The sequence below is a fragment of the Amphiura filiformis genome, chromosome 2 (assembly GCF_039555335.1).
Source record: "Amphiura filiformis chromosome 2, Afil_fr2py, whole genome shotgun sequence".
Lineage (NCBI taxonomy): Eukaryota > Metazoa > Echinodermata > Ophiuroidea > Amphilepidida > Amphiuridae > Amphiura > Amphiura filiformis.
In genome coordinates this window covers 28,370,070-28,391,450 of record NC_092629.1, presented here as the reverse complement: position 1 = coordinate 28,391,450, position 21,381 = coordinate 28,370,070, and the positions used below count along the sequence as shown (strand labels likewise).

The following is a 21,381-nucleotide window of genomic DNA, read 5'->3' as shown; positions in this document are numbered from 1 at the left end:
TGGCTTATAATTAGCGAAAATTATTCGGTTTTTGATACTGTGCAGCAATAAAGTCCCAACTTCCGTTCGCATAAATTCGCATAAGAACACACCAATCACTCACTGCAACATGGAACTAGAGCAAGTAATGTGCTAACTTGTGTGCATGCCATTCTATATCAATAGGGCCTACACCATGTTATGAATCTAATTTTTTTTGGCCAATTATATGCCGAACAAACTTTAGCACACTAGTGGTGAACCATTAATAAATGCAGGTATGATCACCATGACCTGTTTGAGATATTTATTTATAAATTTGATATGAATATCAAATTGATTTGATATGAATTTGTAAACACACACACATGAAAGTGTATTTTCTATGTACAGGGGAAAGAAGAATCACACATCGCATATAGCACAATTAAACATAAAATTACAAATAGAAACATGACATGCATAGACAGATATACCAGAGTTAAGACTCCGGAAATACCTGCCTGTGATAGGATTTGAACCCCAGACTTCTCGCTTGCGGGGCGAATGCTCTAATTACTGAGCTACATACTCTCCTGATTCTTCTTTCCCTCTAAGCCTATATATTAAGAATAACTATTAAGCATCATTAATTTGATCTTGTGCGCTAGTTTATAATGTTTCTATGCTCCAGTGTATGATGCTTAAGCCTCGTCCCTTGTTCGTATTTTCTATGCTTTAGGTAAATTGATATCATATAAGAATAAGAACCATTTAACAATTAGATCAACTTTAGTATGATGTAAAAAAACTTTGAAGTTGAATATTTTCAACATTATACATATTTCCCTTGATCGTATCACATATTAGAGGAAAGCTTTTATGATTATGATCATCAAGCGGTCACTTTTCTTTAGACTTTATTGTGATATGATTGGAAATAAAGTGTTGAAAATATTATGTTTTTTGTTGTTATTTCATTCGAAAATCAGGAGCATGTCGTGACTGGGAATCTTGGGAAGAAGATTATGCTACACGGAATATAGAAGAAGCAATGAAGATGGCAGAAGACTGGCTTCAAGTAGCACAGGTTAGGTTATGCAATATTCTTGAAAGTGATATCTTGAAATCAGGGGCAAGACATGTGATCTAGAACTGGATTGAATTTGACAGTTTTTGAAAAAGCAAAAATTGTTACAATTTTCAAGCTGCTTATGATTTTGAAGGGTCATTTAGTCTCTTCCGGTGTTTAATTTGTTTGATAAATTTAGCTAGGATATAGAGAGTCAGTCAGAAGTAGATAATCCAATTTATATAACTCATACAAAGATTCTTGTCATTTGATTGGCCAATTACTATCGATTAGTTTTGCTATTTTTTGCAAAAGACTATTGCACTCGCGGGAGTGTAACAATCCATTATCTGTTGCACTCATGTGAGCTACCATGACAACACTGTTAAACATGAGCGTATAGTTCGCGATGACCCCTCGACTTGCCAATTCTAGGTGTGGGTGTTACTTCTAAAATAAATATAGTGTAGATTCATATATGCGTTATACAACAAATATTGAATGTTTTTATTTCATTCGGTGTAATATGAAATATTCTTACCATTTGTCCTCATAAATATTTGTATATGAGTAATAGATAACCATTTGTACAATTTATTTTCATTTCTTTTTATTGCTATATCTCAATAGGTCATTACAGCAAGTGATATGCAGAGTGGAAAAGCAGATGAAATATGTGTGATGGCATACCTTGCTCAATTTTGTCCATGCACTGAAACTGTGGTATGTATGATCTTCTACAACACTGTTAATTTTATATATATGTATTTAACCATACTACATATTGGTTAATGACTGAATAGTATTTGTAATTTACAAATACAACATGACTACCTCCTGACGCGCAGCGGAGGGAGGTAGTCCCGATCGTCCAACACCTCGGGACCAGTAGTTTGCACTACTTCCCCGAAATAAACCATGTTGTATTTGTTTTATTACACCTCATACATATTTATTCAAATGCCAATATAATTATGTAAAAATCAAAAAATACAAAATAAGCTTACCTATTTCGTTAGTCGTCTTTCCACTCCAAAACTTCCAAAAGTTAACTGATCAATCCAAAGTTCAAATGTTCAAAAGTCAACAATCCAAATCCAATGTTTATGTTCAAAATTCAGCAATCCAACGTTTAAAAGTTTTCAACAATTAAATTTGTAATCCAAAGTCGCAATAATTCCATTCCAAACTTATTTACAAAGTAGAGTTAGGCCTTGGCCTATGCATTGTGAATATTCACCACACAATGCTGGATGTTGAAGGTGGCTGAACGACGCAAAACTCCAACACCAATATTAATATCTCGGCCTAGCACAGGCGATGTATTTAACTCCTGAAGAACGGATTCTGTTTGCGATAGCGACAGAAAAGGTGACGACGGTGCACTGTGTTGCATATTTTGCATTTGGCTACGGCTAGGCCCCGGGCTAGGCCTCATCTCAACTAGATCTGCTGCAGCATCGGAGACTGGGCCTAGGCCCAACAACTTACTTTTTTGCCATGGCTCTGGATAACGTTTGACTTATTTTCCTTTTTTCTCATGACTTGTTTTGCTGTAACTCCTGAGGCTAGCTTCAGAGTGATGGCCTGAAACGCTCATAATATCGCGTGCCTCAAATCCAGCGGTGTCCAATGTTGTTAAATTTTAGCACGGAGGCAATGGTTTGTATACACTTTTGAGCAGCCTGCTTCGATGGAGATGTATTTAGTTTTGTTGTACAACTTGTTCTTATCTAGTGGTACATTGTCAAACCAAATGTCGTCAACAATTCTGGCGGATGCTTTTGGCTTTTGCCACAGCGCATTGCACTTTGGGTTCAAGGCAGCAATATACCGTTCAAAAGACCTCACTGGACATGTGTCAGAATTTTGAGGTGTGTCAGAATTTTGAGGTGTTGAATACATCAAGCCTCCCTGACTCTGCTCATCATCATCACCTCTATGATTTTTAGTCATCTTGTCGCGACTGAATTTCACATATTTCTCACCTTCAGCATCTTGTTCAACTGCAAAGTCAAGCTTAGTCATTTCATTTCACGGAGATTTTCCCGATCCCGGTTACATAAATAAACCATGATGTCTACGAAGACTTTGTTTTGATGTCCCCTGGCCGTAGTTTGATCAAGTGCACTATACTAAAATGCAGCAAACCTTTTACGAGCGCGACTACCGTGATGTTGCAAATTCGGCGCTAACAACGCGTACGGCGCACAGTTCATTCATAAATTTCCACTCAGCAACAATATATCGCCTTAGCAGCCAATCAGAGACAAGTGCGTTCAACGCAGTATATACGCGATGTATCCTTACAATACGCGCTCGTCTAAGGTTTTCTGCATTTTAGTATAGACCTTTGTATCTTTTCCATGTCACCTTCATGAATTGGACTTTTGTGTTGAACACTAGCTTTCCCCTCTTGCTTAAGCTTGACTAACATGGATTTGAACATGGTATTGGCATCCTTAAAAGCTGCATCGTTGACGATATCGATGCCGCTTTCCTTCTCAAAGTAACGCTGCAAACCATATCTCAACGATTGCATTGATTTTTTGGCATATAAATCTCCATCAGCTTTACGAAGCTCTGCGTAGTAGCGAGAAAGAGTGGCACACAATTCCGGATATTCAAGCTGTACGATGTCATCAAACTCCATCTTCTTTTCCTCACAGTACTTTCTGAACACGTTCACTGGCTTCTGAATGACATTTTTGGTACCGATAGCATCCTTGTTGTCTAAAATGCAAGCAAGGTCCTCAGTGGACAATTCCGCGAATCTACTAGCAGACGACGCCATTATGAAAATGCGATAACATCGTAGTCAGAAGACACCTTTCTTCTTTACGTTGCAAAGTGCGTCATGACCTCTGATATTCACGGGGAACTACGAGCCGGGAAACAGTAAAAACTTCCACATTATGCGGCAGTTCAAAATCGTTAAGTAGTTCTTTTAATTTCACCGACGTCACATAAAATTGACCAATGAAATAGCTGGATTGCCTTATAAATATGTATGAGGTGTAATAATGATATATACTGCATGCAAAAAGTATCCTGAACACTTAAAACAAAATCCATTTCATAAGGGAACTGGAATGAGCGTTTCGACAGCATTTTTTGTGGGACATGAGAGCACATCAGACCTATTGAATTGCATTCTGAATACGAAGAATGTCTTTCTGATATCAAATAATTTTCATTTTATGAAATTCACGATATAATACAAATTTTATGACAAATTATTTTTAAAATTTGATATTTTTCACATTTTGGAGATATAACAGTCCTTGAAGTACATTTTATAAATTTAATGATATAGTCTTAAAGTGTATGTAGCTGGGAGGAAAAAGCCGACGATCAATTGAAAATTTTGACCTTTCATATTGAAGATATGGATTTTTTTCCCAAAAGACCTCATTTTTGTTGGTGTTTTGGGAAAAAAATCCATATCTTCAATATGAAAGGTCAAAATTTTCAATTGATCGTCGGCTTTTTATCCCACCTACATACACTTTAGGTAGAAATCATCAGATTTTTAAAGTTTACTTCGAGTACTGTTAAATATCAAAAATATCAATTTTAATGATTTGCCATAAAATGTGTATTACATTGCGAATTTCAAAAATCAAAATTATTTCATATCAGAAGGCCATTCTTCGTATTCAGAATGCAATTCGATATGTCTGATGTGCTCTAATGTCCCACAATAAATACTGTCCAAATTTTCATACCCTTCCCTTAAAGACACTAAATTAGAAAATAAGATGGTGGGTAAAAAAAAAAGCGCAGTGATTTATAGTGCGCTACACACAGGCACACTTTACAGGTTGTCGCTGACCACTACGACCCCACATCATTCCATAAACCATTAAACAACTATTCAGGGACTTTGCTGCTTAAAGAGCACACACCCTAGACATTCCACAAATAACCTTTGCAACCGGGATCAGTTCCCTGAGTTTCGTACGGGTTACAACAAGACAAGTTAGCAGTAAGTTCCTTGTCCAGGGGAATTTCAAGCTAACTCAATTTTTACCACAAGAGCATACTAAGGACCGCCAGGGTTCAAACCCGCAATTTTGTTCTGCATATTCGGCATGATACAACTTATTTCCTTAACTCGTAGTAATTTGAACAATTCAAAAGTGACACAAATTTATATCGATTTTCCCCTGCAGCATGCAGGTATCAAACATAGTGAAGTGAGTATTCATTTGTCAGGCTGTAATGAACACATAACAAAAGGCTGCAGAAATCGCCTCAAAGAAGGAAATATCAAAATTTGTCACTTTTCAAATTCTACCTTTGCCATTCAAATGTGTAAACAAAATTCCATCTATATTGTCTTTTTGATTTTTCTCTTTTAGTTTTAATGTTTTATTTTGTTTCGATCATTATACATAATAAGGTGAATGGCCAAAATTATCTGGCAAAAATCGCTTAGCATCGACTCATTTCAATGTGGCTGATATTCTTTAGCCACTTTTGACATTTAAGCACCTTTACTATTGAAAATGTTCATCAAAATTATGTGCCAAAAATTACCGGTATTTGCCCCCACTTTGACCTGACAACAATAAGGTACACATAATTATTGCATCACCCCTTAGTGAAACATGTGATTTAAAATTTTAAAAGAAACTTGATAATTAATTTTTGAAGAAATATACTTTGTGAAGTAAGAGCATTTTTTAAAACAAAACCAAAACTTTTACTCGCTATTGACGGTTTCTCCTATCATGGTTGATAAGCATCATCAGAATTGTTGTTTATCCTTACTTCTGGTTAGAAAATGCACCTACAGTCAGGGCATGTTCAACCGTAAGTAAGGATCAACAACCATCATTTTGATGATGCCTATGGACCATGATAGGCAAAACCGTCAAGAGTAAAAGTTTTGGATTTTGTTAAAAAGAAATTTTATCAACAAACCTGATGAATCTATATTGTGATATACTTTGTGAATTCAAACCATATAGCACATTATTTACAGTCTGTCAGAATTTAGGATGTGTAATGATGTATGATAGCAGTATTTGTTATGATAACATTGCAGGTACCAATTGGACCACGAAAACCTGTTGTAAATGAAATCAATATTGGAACTACAGAGATGACAGTAAACTGGTGCCATGAACCAAGACCAGTAATACAGCCTGTATATGAATACCAGGTGGAGTATATAGCAGGTGCTGGTAGACGTGCAGGTAGACCAGCTGGACACTGGAAAAAGCATCCCGATCAAATTCCTAACACTATATTTACCTGTACAGTAAAGAATTTAGAGCACTACCAAGAGTATGGCTTTTGTGTACGAGGTATGCACGATGGTTCCAAGCATGGGCCCATAAGTCCTCTTTCTGATTTGGCCATAACAACACCAAACCTTGGTAAGTTTACATGCATTTGAAGCAGTTATATTATATATAAAGTTGTTTTAAGCCATCATTTGAACAAACAGATGTGGAAGTGAGGGTCTAACTGACCAGTTGTAGTCCTACTAATGTAGGCAGATTATGTGGCCATGGGGAAACTAGACCCATAATTGTAAGACTATCCATGTGCTCAAGGTGAAATTTACACCTACTCATGTTAGTGTTTTACCATTTTCCTGAGAATCAGAGAATTCCAATCTGTAGCTTTAAAGTAAGATGTTCCAATCATCAAACTTATCCCCATTTTAACAATATAGAACATTATTTGCAGTCTGTCTGAATTTAGTAAGTGTAATGGTTATGATTACATAATTTATATTGCAGGTACCAATTGGAACTACAGAGATGACAGTGAAATGATGCCAAGATTGTGATTTCGGTATCAGAGGAAATAAACATTTTTCTCAATATGTTCCCCAGTGCATCAAATGTGGGTTAACCATAGAACTAAAGTTTTTCATCCGTCATTAAAAAAAATGTGCGTCTTTACCCCCAAACAACTTAAGCTATAGATTTTACTCCAACACCTTACGTCTTTTTCCGTGCTAGCCATCCATGCACCCAGATACTTGAAGTCCCTCGCCTCTTCTAGTTTGGTGCCATTGTTTGTCTGGATAGATATCTTTTGACCATGGTTGAAAGACATGAACTTTGTTTTTGAAGCATTCATTTTGAAGCCAACCATTCCAACAGATGATTCAACCCTTTGAAGTAACTCTTGCGCTTGGTGGATTTTCTCTGACAGTAGGGCTATGTCGTCTGCAAAGTCTAAATCTGTTAGCACTTCAGGTCCGATTCGTCTGCTTCTTCTCTTCTCCAGCTGGAATCCAAGCTGCTCTTCTTTGCCTTCAACTGCCTCCCTCAATACATAGTCCAATACCACCACAAAGAGGTATGGAGTAAGGGTGTCTCCTTGCAGTACTACACCAGCAAGAATATCAAACAGTTCAGTTTCTCCATATGGCGAAACTACTTTTGCCTTAATCTTCGTACAAGTTGCTATACCTTCCACAAATTGATAAGGGATTCCATAGGCTTTGAGAATTTGCAGCATCTTTCCTTTATGAATGGTATCAAAGGCTTTCCTGAAGTCTATGAAAGTTATTATTGCAGGCAGGTTTTTAGCCTTCACTCCTTCAATGATCATCCTTAGGGCCAGTATGTGGCTTACTGTTGTTCGCCCAACCCTGAAACCATTCTGGTTGATCCTAAGAACTTTGTCTATTTCAGGATCTGTTGAGAATCATATTTTTAGTGAAAATCATATTTTTGGCCATAATGACCTTTCAATGACCTTTGACCCAGAATTGGTCTTGTGACATTTGTGCCCCCACCCAATGGTTCTTGTAACCAAATATGGCCAAACTGGCCTGAAGCATATGGCTATGATGGCTCGTTATAAGATTGACAGAAAGCATAATTGATTTAAAACAGTGTAATCGCAACAATCATGTGATTGTAAAAATTGTAAATATGCGATAATAAGTAGACAGATACCAGTCAAACTTGGCAGATGTTTATTGCAGTGGCGTAGCTAGGGGTTTTGGCGCCCAGGGCTAAGGATACATAATGGCGCCTCCTTTCCACACGCGCGAACATTTGCACAAATAGGGCCTATAACTAATTAATTTTGGTTATAATTAAGTTGAATATCGGTCTTAAATTGATCTTTCAAATGATTTTGTGCTGAAATGTGTGTGAAGTGTGCAAAAAGTTTGACTTTCATAGCTAGAAGGGGCGCAGAATCGATGCTGAATTGGTCAATTCGGTGCCCCCCACGGGTGGCGTTCAGGGCACATACCTCCTGTGCCCTCTTCACTTTTCAATGTGTTTGTCATTGTCAAAATTTCATAGTATAAACTGTAGTTTGCATATAGTTTTTATTACTTATTATTTTGGTATGTTTTTATTACAGACTTGAGGAACATTAGATATATACTTATGGAAGCTACAGAAAAACTCTGCGGCTTTTTGGATCCCTATTATGTCATTGAAAACATGTATGCACGGCGCATGCTCTCCTTTGGTGACAAGCAGAAAATAAAAAGCATACAAGCTTTTTCCGATAAGGTTGATGTTTTGCTGGAAACATTGAGGCGAAAAGAGGCAAAAGCATATTTTGTTTTTATGTCAGCACTGTGTAAAGAACGTAATGATTTATTCAGGGAAGTTGTTAATATAGAATGTGACTTTACCAAAGGTATGAATTCCTTGTTTTAATTTGTTAAGTCATACACTACAAGATTCCTATTGTGGTTGCCTGTACAGGTACACTGTCGCCACGGTACTTGGCTCGTACTGTGTGGTAACCAGGGTAGTACCAGTGCAATACCACTTGTGGTGGGTCCTGTGCATTAGCACCGTTGGTGCTATGCGAGGTACTTTGTTTGCACCAGTCGGGTACCTTGGTGACGGTGTACCTGTGCAGGCGGCAACAGTAAGAATCTTGTAGTGTATGATGAATTTAAGAATTTAGAGTGCATTATTTTGTAGGTTAATAATAACTGCATATTACTGATGGGAGTGAAATTAGATAAAATAACGCACTTGGGCTGAAATGCATCTAATGCACGCGCCCTATTTCATAAAAAAACCTGCAAATATATATGCATCCACCTCCAAGGAAAATGAATCTATCATATATGTGACCAGTTCCAACAAAACCCAGAACAAGTCGCTAGGCGTGTTTTTGAGTTATAGGCCTTTAAAGATGACATTCCCATAAAAAAACAAATTTTGGAATTCTTAATTTCATGGTATTTGAACTTGGGACTAAATGGACCTTCAAATCCTTGAAAGTACTTATGAAATAGAGGTTTATTTAATCAATAAATAACAATTGAACTATGATAATCCCTATTCAATCCTGTGTAATGCAGGAAACTAATTAGCCCATTTAATACTCCGATAGCAATGTGGCAAAAATATCCAAGGTATCATTTACAAAATATCCATATCTTAAAAAGTATTGATGCTATGTATATAATTTTGGTATAATTTTAAAGCCTATTGTCCCATGCTTACATTTTTATTCAAATCATGAAATGCAATAATGTGACTTGTTCCTGGTTTTGTCAGAACGGGTCACATATGTGACGCAAATGCATTTAAAAGCAGTGTAGTATACGGAGTGCACTAAGATACTGTTAATACACTCCATGTATTAACAATATGTGTATTTTTCGAAAAGCTTTTCTGATTGGTGGCTATTATAGGAGTGTATGTATGAAGAGTTATATTTGTATATTTTTGGTCAAACATCTTGAGTTTATGAGTATGAGTTTGTATAGGGGCCTACCTGCTCGGAAAGCAGTGCTAGTCAATGAATGCAGTTTTACCCTCAATAAAGATAGAATAAATAAATAGATAAATAATTCTAACCAAAAATGTGGTAGTGAAAGTTATATTCTTATTGCGATATTTGCAGCACAAAAGCTACACTCTAAATTTAGCCAACCAAAAGCTTTAGAAGTGACCAAAGGAGATGGACCAAGAAAAGCTAATGTAGTACATGAACCACGCAAGAGGCCTAGGCCTAAAGGTAAGACGATGAGACTTTTTTTTCATCATGTACTTACAATTGAACTCTTGAGGTTGGCGGCCCACTTGTATTACAGTGTAGATATGCTAAATTTACAATTGGGCAAATGCTCTTGTTCTTTGCTAGGATAATTGCATTTCTAATGGCTATTTCATTGCTATATAAGTATTATTTTTAATTTGTACTTATTGTCTGATTTATATTGCCTGATCTGGACCTCTTTAGAGCTTACCAGAATAATAATGAATGAATGAATAAAATGATAGTGTCGAATGCTGCGGATGGGTCAAGCAAAACAAGGAAAATAACATTTTGCCTATATATTCATATCATCCAATATATCGCTATGGTTTATTATAATTATTCCCCGATTGAATTGTTCAAACCAGTATCCAACATTGTGTCTATCATCTATCCAATAGGTAATGAAAGTACAGCACCAGGAGCAGTCCATAAACGAACACGTTATGGTAAGACCATGTTACTTTCAAATCTGTCTACGGTAAAACCAAAACTAGTTTGTGAAAACAAATCGAGAGGACTATATTCCTGGGTAGATTTCAAGAAGAATGAATTAATCCGGGGGGGGGACTCCCTAAAAATACTAGTAGGTGACGGGGATGTGCGGGCACATTGACCTCCATTTTCAAACCGCCTTTCACTAAAATGACCCTCTTTTTATTTTGCTCATTTTGCTCTCACCTAATGACTCCCATTTTTAAAAGGCTCTCTCACTGAATGACCACCATTTTTTAAAATAAATGCTCTCACTGAATGACAATCAGGTTCCCAAATAAATGCTCGAGCACTAAATAAACCCCATTTTCAGAACAAAATGCTCTCACTGAATGACCCCATTTTCAGAAATATATGTTCTCACTGAAAGATACCCAATTTTTGGAAATGATCTCACTGAATGCCCAAATTTTCAAAAATGAATGCTCTCACTGAATGACCCCCTATTCCCGCCCCTATTTTATCATCCTCACCAAATGACCCCCTATTATTTGGTTCTTTCACTGAAAGACCCCCTTTTTTCTTTTTTTAGTCTGTCACCGAAAAACCCCTACTTTTGGAGTCGTGTCTGCACATCCCTGTCACTTCCATATTTGAGTGCCCCCCCCCCTTCCAGGGGGCAATTAATGCTATATTTTTTGTCTCGCCTGAACAAATTGATGTACACGTGCTGCTCGATCACGCTCCACAGGAGCAAGTGCATCTGACATACTAGTAATGTGTGTTGTGTCAACATTCATGGTAAAGTACGTTTATTTAGCTAATGTCTCAACAAGTAACAAAGAGTATGCCATCTTTAGCCTATAATTAATATACAAAAACACTGGCAGAAATTCTATTTTGTATGTCAGTCTAATATAAAATAAATAATAACAAAAATGTTGTTTGATTTAATGTGCGCTTCAGCTAGGCATGACCTAATTATCAGCACACTTCAGCAATTATTCCACTGCCATTAGGATATCAGAATCATTTCCGCTTCACCAAGTCCGCAACTGATACGCAGGTACTCTCAGCGACTTAAATTGTGATTACCCCCAGCAACTCCCCATTTTACACCCGCCCTATATTTGTCTGACTATTGACCTACTTTTTCACATGCCGCAGTGTTGAGAAAATATTTGTGCCGGTTATATACCCAAACCCAAACACCCACAAAGGTAGTTTTGTAATTATTACTTGATTTTGATATGTAAGTAATACGATAAAGTCGTCATAGGCAGTAATGTGTTTGTATTAAAAGAAATAACAAAAATAATGATATAGTTTGACGCTTTGAAATTCAGTTATGTTATTAATCATAATAAAGTTACAAGGTTAAAAAATAATATCGAAATATTGTAAAATCAAACTTTTCCCCTCATAAGTTGTATCAAAAAAACATATTGAGGAAATTGATATGACAGATTTTTTAAACTTTGATATGGAAAGATACCCCAGCCCTGTTGTCTCACCAGAGAAGATGAGCAGAAGTCTTTCTATCTGACTATTTGAACCAATCTTGAAATTGGGAGAAAAAATCATGAAATCAGGAATAAAATCCCGAAATTTGGGTGAAAAAAGGAAAAATCACAACACTGACAAGTAGAGATAAGCATCTTGAGTGAGTCCAAATCATCAAAATAATTTGTTTTCCACTGTATGTCACTGTGTTTGTAATTCTTGCTCATACTATTATGTTTAATGACTGTATAATGCATTTTTCACATTGCAAGGTTGCCGAATTCGGCAACCTTATTGTCAAACTTTCAGAGGGCATGTACGGGGGGTTACAATATTCCAATTTCACTGAAACTGATTTTTTCTAGTTTATATTGGTTGTCTCCATATTTTGGGCTGGGGGTAAAAATTGTACTTGGCAACTTTGTGAAATAACACCCCCCCCCCCCTACGGTTGTAGCAGTCAAGTTAGCTCAACCGATAAGTCGTTCGGCTATGGTGCGAGAGGTTGTGGGTTCCAAACCCCGATGTTAGTTAGTACGCTCTTGTGTAAAATTGCATTAGCTTGAAATTCCTGTGGAACTTTCTGCTAATTGTCTCGTTGTATTAAAGACTAATTTTTTACTTTCGCATAAAGATTTAATTTTGCACCAGGGTTAAACAGTTGCCAAATACTTTGGTGTCAAAGTGTAATGTAATGGAAGGAGGGCACAACATAAGTAGGCTTAGATTTATGACGGATTACAGAAGTGATGACTTTCTTTCTGTGTTAAGTTTCGGTATCGAATGCTGCGGATAGGTCAAGAAAACAAACATTTTCCTCATCAACAGCATCCAGTATATCGCTATTTATCAAAGTAGGTTTATTATAATTATTCAAATAACCAGTACGTCGTGTCTCTCATCTATCCTAGGTAACAAAGGTACAGCTTCAGGAGCGAATGTCCCTAAACGAACACAATATGGTAAGACCATATTCCATGTCACTTTTAAATTAAAAATATGTCTGTAAAACAAAACCTGTAAAGCTGAATTTATACTTGATCGCCGAGCGATTGCGAAGAAACGCTTTTGGAAAGCGATGGGCAATCGCCGAATTTTGCGATGCATCTCTCGTCGCTTTTGCATTTATACTTATCATGGCAAAGCGATGTCGTTTTTGCCTCAGTGATTTGAATCGATTGATCGGCTTGACGCTCTGGAAATGTAAGTGAACACTGAGCATGCGTGAGAATCGCTTTTCTGCAAAAGCGATCAAGTATGAATTCAGCTTAAGACTGGCAAAGCGACTACACACAACCGGAAGTCAGTTTCCCGGCAAAGTGGATCAGATGCTCAGATCTGATGAAGTCCTCCATGGAGACAGACGAAATATTAGTAAGTAAAAACTTGTTGGTTTTGTCAAGCAAAATTAAATATGCCAATTGATAACCTCTTGTTATTTTGTGAACGCAAAAGGACTAATAATTTCCAATTCTTGCCTAATAGTAACTGTGTCTCGCATTGGGTGAAGCATATATAGATTATAGGCCGTCGTCTTCTTCATTATTTAGATTTCAAAAAGAACAAATTATTATTGTCTCACCTGAACAAATTAATGTGTACTTGCGTGTGCTAAAGGATATGTTGATGCATCTAATGCACGGGGCATCACAGGGGCAAGAGCATCTGACAAACCCATGTATCAATATTCAGGACAAGTACATTGATTTATCCAATTTCTTAAAATTAAAGTAGCTATTACTGCCTTTATGTGAACATTGGTGCAATTTGAAAAACAAGCGTGTAGAAAGATACGCCTTATGGAAATCAGCCACTCACTAAGCTCTTAAAGTTGGAAAGGCCCCGGTCAGTGCATGTTCTTATCGATGATACACGTTGATGGCCACTCACTTCAGGCAACTAAAACATCCCCGGGAAAACATCTCAATTAGCTAAGCAATTTCACACTGCATGTTTTGATTGAATTTGCAATTCTCAAATCATAAAAATGTTCCCGAAAATTATTTTGCCTGCTATCAAATGCAAGGTTCTTAGCATATCAGTTTCAATACTAATCATTCAATCAAGTTTTAAAGAATTATAGTATTCCAAACAAGACTGTGTGTACTTTCTTTTTGTGCTGTTTATTTCGTTGTATGTAACTGCATGCCTTTTGTAAAACCCTTTGCTGTTACTCTTCGGTTAAAATGATGTTATTTAGGATTTGGTCAGTAATGGCCAATTCCTAATGTAATGGTTAAGTCACCTTTAAATGATCAATTCAGTTACCAACATGTTACTATTTTTTACTATTCTCAGACATCAAAATAAAAATGGATCTTCAAGGAGGCCCTGTAGACCACCTGAAAATGATTGATACAATCTTCTCGCAGATGTTAAAGCCTCAAATCTTGTCCAACTTAGTCAACAATACGTTCAATCCTCTTGGCTGTACATTGGTGAAGTTCATTACAATTCCTGCTGGTTCTATCCAGTATAGTGTCCAATGTGCAGATGTCATAGTTCTAAAAGATACTTTCCAAAGTACTGAAGACAGCTCTTTGGACAAACAACTGGATAGGGCATTGCTTACAAAGGACGTAATTGGTGAAGAAGAGGGTATAAAAATTAAGACCACGATAGATGAGGCAGAGTTCAAACAGGCTGAAGAAAAACTTGTGAAATTGGGTAAGAAATATTTAAAGCTATAATGCTATATATATCCTTGTAGGATATGTGTTCGCTTCCCTCTTTATCTCTCTCTTTCTGTGTTTTCTCCTTTTTTCTCAGTCCATATTAACCTTTTCATTCTTCCTGATATGTCCTGGTGTTGCCAGTTGTAACTTAAAATTAAATTAAAATTTCCTTTTATCTAATTTATGGTGTGTGGGCACGATTAATTTGATTGGATAAGGATTTGGCACCCCAATAAACGCAAAAGACAATGGTACAAGGAGAGAGCATGACAAAAGTTAATGAAATAAATACTTTTAAATCAAGATCAAGATGTAATTTAGCTGAGATGATCAACCAACATCTCAACACTTCCTCCTCCTATATCTTAAAGCTTTTCTCTCAACAATAAGCCAAATCGGCATTAGAAGTTTGCAATGCATTGTGGGACAGTTTTTGCATTTTTGGGACAGTTTGTCCTTTGACCTTTCACGGAAATTCAGAAAAATTGGTTTTTGTGCATATAAAATATAATCAATAAAGTTTTACTTGAATAAAAACAAATCCAAAAAATATATTTATTATATAAATTAATTATCTAAATATTTTTAATTGTAACATTATTAGAATAATAAAAAAATAAATAATAATTAGAGTAATTTTCCCGAAATGTCAGAGGTCAAAGTGTCCTAAAAGTGCTCTCAAAAACCGGAAGTCACAATGGCGATTGGGCTTATTTGTAAGGTTGTATTTGAGAAATGTCAAAGAAAAAATAGTGACCTTGTTGTCTGTATAATCTATTATTAGCAGATTGGGTTTATTTCAAGGTGTTTAAAAATTCATTTGCCAGAATTACACAAATTTACAACGATTGGATTCAATGCCAAATTAAGTTAATTCTCTTGATAATCTTCTTTGATTTGAATGTATTAGATCTTCCTGGTGTACCAAGTACCCCTAATGCTGTGAACATCGACAAGACAAGTGTAAAGCTTACCTGGTCACCTCCTGAAGGAAACCAAGAGAGTGGCAAGTTTAGAGTGACAGCATATGTCGTGGAGAAATGTGACATCAGTAAAGGAAATTGGTCTCAAGTCAACAAGAAGGTTAGTACAAGTAGTCAGCCAGCCATTGAGTGAGAGTAAATGCGTAAGTCGTGTTCTAATAGAGAGATTGCGATGTTCCAAACGCAGCACGTGGACCGTATGTTTTCACGTACGTTTTTACGTACGGTAATACGGTGTTAAATATTGCTAGTCTCGGTTCCAAACTAGATTGTGCTCATTCGTCACGAAGGAGAACAAGTCGGCTGGAATAAAGACTATAATATTTGATCTCATCTAATCTAGGTCGATAGAGGGCATAGTGATTGAAAAATTAACAGTAAGCGCAGGCTACTGAGTCTCTGCCTAATTCAAACAGCCCGCTTTTGATTTTGACTAAAATTTTAACTTAACATGCTGCTTAAACTTAATTGTATTTTTGTGCTCCCCAAATATTATAGTTGCCCAAAAATATATATTTTGGTAGATTAAAGATCACTACATCCATATATCATGACTTTACTTTCAAAATGAGACTTTTCGTCCTGAAAATTGGGCGCGTTGCATGAACTTCGACATGAGGTAAAATCAGCATGTCAACGTAGCATCTGCGTTTTATACTACGTTAGAATCCAAAATGGGAAATCGCAATGTCATTTTTTGTACGCAAAGTATCACACACATTTCTGCGTATCTCTGCGTATGGACATCGCATGTAAATTTAGTCGATTTTCAACACATCGCTGTACCTTTATTATAATGATTTGTTACAAACAAAAAGGATCATAGTAATTAGACTTTCCTTCGTATGTTCATTATCATTGACTGTTTTAACATATTGTGAACTGGACAAATTTTGTGCATTTTCAACGATGTATCTACGAAACTGGCTAAATACATGACCTCGCTTCGATACAGGAGAGTGATTTTGAATAGATCAACGTACGTTCGATACCTACGTTTGGAAATCGCAATCTCTCTAATATATTTCGGTATCCCAACTTCAATGTGTAGCATGTCTATGAAAAGGAGATACATACAAACGACGCTTAATATAGCGCATTTCCAGACATGAGCAATACACTTTAAATGCAACAAAAATAAATAAATGAGAAACTTAATGACCACAGCAATGCAGAAAAAAAATGCAACAAAAATAAATAAATGAGAAACTTAATGACCACAGCAATGCAGAAAAAGGGAAACATATGCAATGAAAAACTAGTACAAGTGGGTTTTTAAACTGGCTTTAAAGGCACTAACAGTGGGAGATTAACGGATGGTTATAGGAAGGTCATTCCACAATTTGGGACCACAGACACTGAAAGCTCTATCGCCGAACCTCCTGTTGTATTTCAGAGTCGCAAGACAGTTTACATCCTGAGCGGAGACCTTGTCTTAATGGTGTGTGAAAATGGTGATGCTATTTGTGAGGTAGTCCGGAGCCAGATTGTGCCAACTGTTGTCAAATATATGTTGTTGGCTTCTCAATCACTTGGGTGATTAGTGGAATTAGAATAAAGGATTTATTTCATTAATTCCACAAGCTTTACTACATAATTGTTGGCCTTTGACCCAATAACTTGTGAATGTATGAGATTTTGATAAAATTAACACTCTCTATTTTTTCCTAATTGAATAAAATGTTTAGGTGTGTGAGAGCAGTTATGCCATTAAGAATCTGACTCAGGCAATCAGTACCAATTTCGTGTCCGTGCTGTGAATGCAGCAGGTGTTGGAAAAGCAAGTGCAGCAGTAGATGTAATTACAGCTAAAGAACCACCTTATTCATTATTTGGTAAGAGTTGTTTTAAATTTCTTAGTCAAAATTCACAGCACATTGTCAGTTAAATGTGCAACATGTGATTCATTGTCACCAAACCAAGGAATCATAGATGGAATACTATACCGCTCTTTTCAAAGACACTAACCTTACAGGTATAAACTGAAACACTCAGCATAAAGTGAAATCTCTATAATATTACGATATATGTCTTATCCTTGTTCTTTGATAATTATAATCTGGTAAAATGCAGAGGAACATTGTATCGTCTAGTGCGGGGCAATACATTCAAAAATCCTGTTACATCACTACGACAAGGATGCAATGATGACTGAAGAGGATGCAATGATTGTCACAATTTTTAAGATGGATGATCACACTCAGTGTGGAAACTATCATGGGATATATCCTTACTCTACTGCTGGTAAAGTTGTTGCAAGCTGCCAGTAAGATACTGCCTGAAAGCCAATGTGGGTTCATATCCAGTTGTTTTATTTAAATATAGATTCACCCAGCCAACCTGGTAAACCAGAAGGAGAGATCATTAATAGGACAAGCATCAGGATCACTTGGTTAGCTCCGAAAAGGATGGCGGTTCTCCTATAACAGGATATGTCATAGAGCAAAGTCTTGGTCAAAGTGAGCAGTGGACTAGAGTCAGTAAAGAGAAGGTAAGTGTTGTTGTAAATCAGAGACGTCATATCAGCGTAAGTCTCTAGGGAAAAGGCATTTTATTTGGGGGACTTAACTATTTGGTGAGGGTGGTGATATAGAGTTACGCAATCTAATGTTCAGATATCGGTAGGCCTATATTTTTAGAGAATAGATTGGTATAGCTATATATTTTACCTTCATGCAAATTAATTGCTAAGTTTTAGGTTAAAAGAAGCTATGTTTTTGATTGCAAATAAATGCGTATAGATGTTGTAATATGGCTGGTTGTGAAGAAATTCCAACCAAAAGGCCAAAAAGACACTTGAGTTTCTCTATTTTTGAGAAACTGTAGAAAGCTATCGTAGGACGCGTTTCGATTAATGGTGATCAAGACTTAGTTGATCTTTTTATTCATCTCATCAGCTACATTTTGCTCAGCTTAATTTTAAGATCACCTAGTATGTTGGTATATTTGTTCACAGTAGAAACATAAATCTGCATAGCTATATAACTTTGGTCCAAATTGCCGAACTTTTTGACATTGGCAATTTGGTCCATTTTTAGTGACAGTTTTTCTCTAAAAATGGAAAATGCAATGTCTATTATGGCATTGTGTCGGACTATGCTAACATTTAGTTGGGGGACTAAACTATTTTGTTCTGTGACTGATATTTGTTTCACCCTATCAGTAGGTTGTATTTTTCCTGTTGAATCTTGCATTTGCTCCTGATTAATATTTGTGTGTTGTTGTGTTATCATTAGGTTACTGAGCCCAGTTATACCATAGAAGACCTCAAGGCAGGCACACAATACCAATTCCGAGTATACGCTGAGAACATGGGAGGACGTAGTGACCCAAGTCAACCATCAGAAGTCATTGCTCTAGAAGGTAAGGTATCTTTTTAATTGCTCCAGTAACATTGTACAGAAACTTGGATAGCATAAGAGAGAATTCCAAATAAAAACTAACTTCTTTGGTTTTCCCTGTTTAATTTGAGAGCAATAAGGTAAGGTTTGAGATAGGGAAAATCATGCCCTTTAAGGGTAGACGAGGTATTGTTGGTCGAAGCAACCTAAAATCGATTTTCATTATCTAGATCAATATATTATTGAAAATTAACACCTTGATGTTTTGCAAAAGTTCATTCTACAAATCGTATACTTTGCAAACTTGCTTAATTTATTGTTGTTAATGAGTTATTTACATATTACAAAAGTGTTGTTGTTTCAGCCCTCTTTACAACGTAACTCAAGAACCGCAGCACCTATAAAAGTATATCTGTGATATTTTAATTCTTCTACACGCTCGCTATGAATTGAGTAATGCAGTTTTTGCCAAAGCTCAATACCATTCGTAAGATGCTGTGAACTACCAAATCACAACAGTTTAAAATAATTAATAACCTTAAGGCAAAAAGAGGTTCTTAAAATGGAAAACTAAAGGAGGCTATGTGATATGTGCGAAGTATGTATTTTTTTGTATAATGTATTGTGTTTTTGCCCTCTTTTTTCTGACTGCTTCAAAATTTCAGATTTTTTCTCTGGCAACTAAGAAAGAAAGGAAATTATATGCTACAATTCAAATTTTAATGCACTATTTGCATCGTCTCCTGAGACAGAGCTACTTTTTTGATCTATTATTCTGTACATTTTTTTTATAATTTCAATACAGGTGTATCATCTCCAACTGATAAGCCAGAACAAACAGCCGCGAAGCAAGGTGAGATTATTATTACCCCTTTATAAATGTAAATACCAAGGGGGTATAGATCTAGTTCAAATTGGGGAAAAGCTTGTATGACCACAGCTTCATTATGCTGTTGATCTGACTCTTATATCGGGCTCTTGTCTGTTGTAATTTAACCTGAGGTGGGGCCAAGCTGAAAGCTCATTTGAGTTTAATGGCCTCTCCTCCATATTTCATAACTTTTATTCAAGATTTTTTGGTATACATCTTGCAATAGAATAATCTAAAAATGTTCCGTGTATAAATTCTGCTTTATTTTTTATAAATTATCAATCTGATCATATTGATCACCATATACCATTATCTATTTTGTATTTGCACATATAAATTAAATGAATTTTTTGCCTTAAATTCATTCACATCACAGTATAGTGATCACATTGATCAGCTGTACCATGCATGTTGAGTATGTTCTTATTTAAATTATTAACTTTACTGCTTTAATTTAATTCTGTTATTGTATACAGTTGTAATGATTCATGATTTGTAAAACACTTTGTAACATTCTTCATAGTTATATAAACTATTTCATATTTATTAAATATATCAATTTTTGTTACACATTATGTAATTGCTAGCATTTTATATACTCTGTATTGATCATATTGATCCGTTATATCATGCATGCTGAGCATTTTCTTTCATTACATTGTTTAATCATTGCTTGAAGTTAAATTGTACTGTATTTTGAAGTTTGTATGCCATTGATGTCACTATATGCCTTGTATGTGGAATATGTCAATAAAACAAATGAATGAATGAATGAGTATTATGAAAAATGTTTCAACAGGCAGACCTTGGGCCATTCTTGACTCAAGCAAACTGCTTGTAATTGGCTGTTACAAAACAGGTAGACAGGCTTAAGATCTAGAAGAATTTACCAAACAAAAAGTATGGTTATTCACAATGCAATACGGCCCTGAAAATATATGGCCCAAGTAGATACATGCATTCTTTTGCCAATCACACTGATATCAAATCAACAAAAAATGTAGATTTTAAGTTGTGAAAAATGACAAATACAAGAAAACCATCACATTGTACTATTTATTGTGCGATGTTATGAAAAGTATAAGAGTACTCGTTTAGAGTACATTTGAAAGTCTCTTTACATAAATACAGGTTGAAATACAAATAAAAAACTTATTCTGATATTATTCTGTTCATTGTTTTCTTTTAATAATCAAATACAGATGTATCATCCGGCTCAACTGAAAAGCCAGAGGCAACCGCCCTAAAACAAGGTGAGACTATAAGCATAATGTAAAAATATGAATATAGATCTAGCTCAAATTGAAAACTTGTCAATTGTGGAAAATTGTGTTCCTTGTCCTGTGGAAATTCAGCTCAGATTCTTAACAAACAAAAACAGCAGCAGAAAGTAGCTCACACCACACCACAGATACAGGATCTGTGCTCACACACTAGTCTGCAACAATTGGCAAGTTGCTATACCACTGAGTTTTATACTTCTAGCATTCAGTATGATTTTACTTTAAAATATTAATGTCTGTTGGATTTATACTTCATAACCTGCATA

At 35.9% G+C, this 21,381-nt stretch overlaps 2 protein-coding genes across 5 annotated transcripts in view; both read left to right on the top strand.

The window, feature by feature from the left end:
- The window catches only part of LOC140146047 (uncharacterized), a 27,546-nt gene extending 9,492 nt beyond the window's left edge, over positions 1–18,054 (top strand). The window contains exons 7-17 of the mRNA XM_072167788.1: positions 951–1,048; positions 1,661–1,753; positions 6,084–6,417; positions 8,378–8,662; positions 9,890–10,003; positions 10,426–10,473; positions 12,874–12,924; positions 14,261–14,629; positions 15,548–15,720; positions 17,309–17,455; positions 17,946–18,054. Coding sequence (XP_072023889.1) covers positions 951–1,048; positions 1,661–1,753; positions 6,084–6,417; positions 8,378–8,662; positions 9,890–10,003; positions 10,426–10,473; positions 12,874–12,924; positions 14,261–14,629; positions 15,548–15,720; positions 17,309–17,380 — 1,637 coding nt within the window. The 3' untranslated portion in view covers positions 17,381–17,455; positions 17,946–18,054. The remainder of the gene's footprint in view (positions 1–950; positions 1,049–1,660; positions 1,754–6,083; positions 6,418–8,377; positions 8,663–9,889; positions 10,004–10,425; positions 10,474–12,873; positions 12,925–14,260; positions 14,630–15,547; positions 15,721–17,308; positions 17,456–17,945) is intronic.
- LOC140146050 (uncharacterized) overlaps positions 18,004–21,381 on the top strand; it is a 19,971-nt gene continuing 16,593 nt past the window's right edge. The window contains exons 1-4 of one of the 4 annotated variants that reach the window (XM_072167793.1): positions 18,004–18,111; positions 18,857–18,983; positions 19,767–19,814; positions 21,035–21,085. In XM_072167793.1, coding sequence (XP_072023894.1) covers positions 18,932–18,983; positions 19,767–19,814; positions 21,035–21,085 — 151 coding nt within the window. In that variant the 5' untranslated portion in view covers positions 18,004–18,111; positions 18,857–18,931. The remainder of the gene's footprint in view (positions 18,112–18,856; positions 18,984–19,766; positions 19,815–21,034; positions 21,086–21,381) is intronic. The other 3 variants (XM_072167794.1, XM_072167795.1, XM_072167796.1) reach the window with 3 other exon arrangements.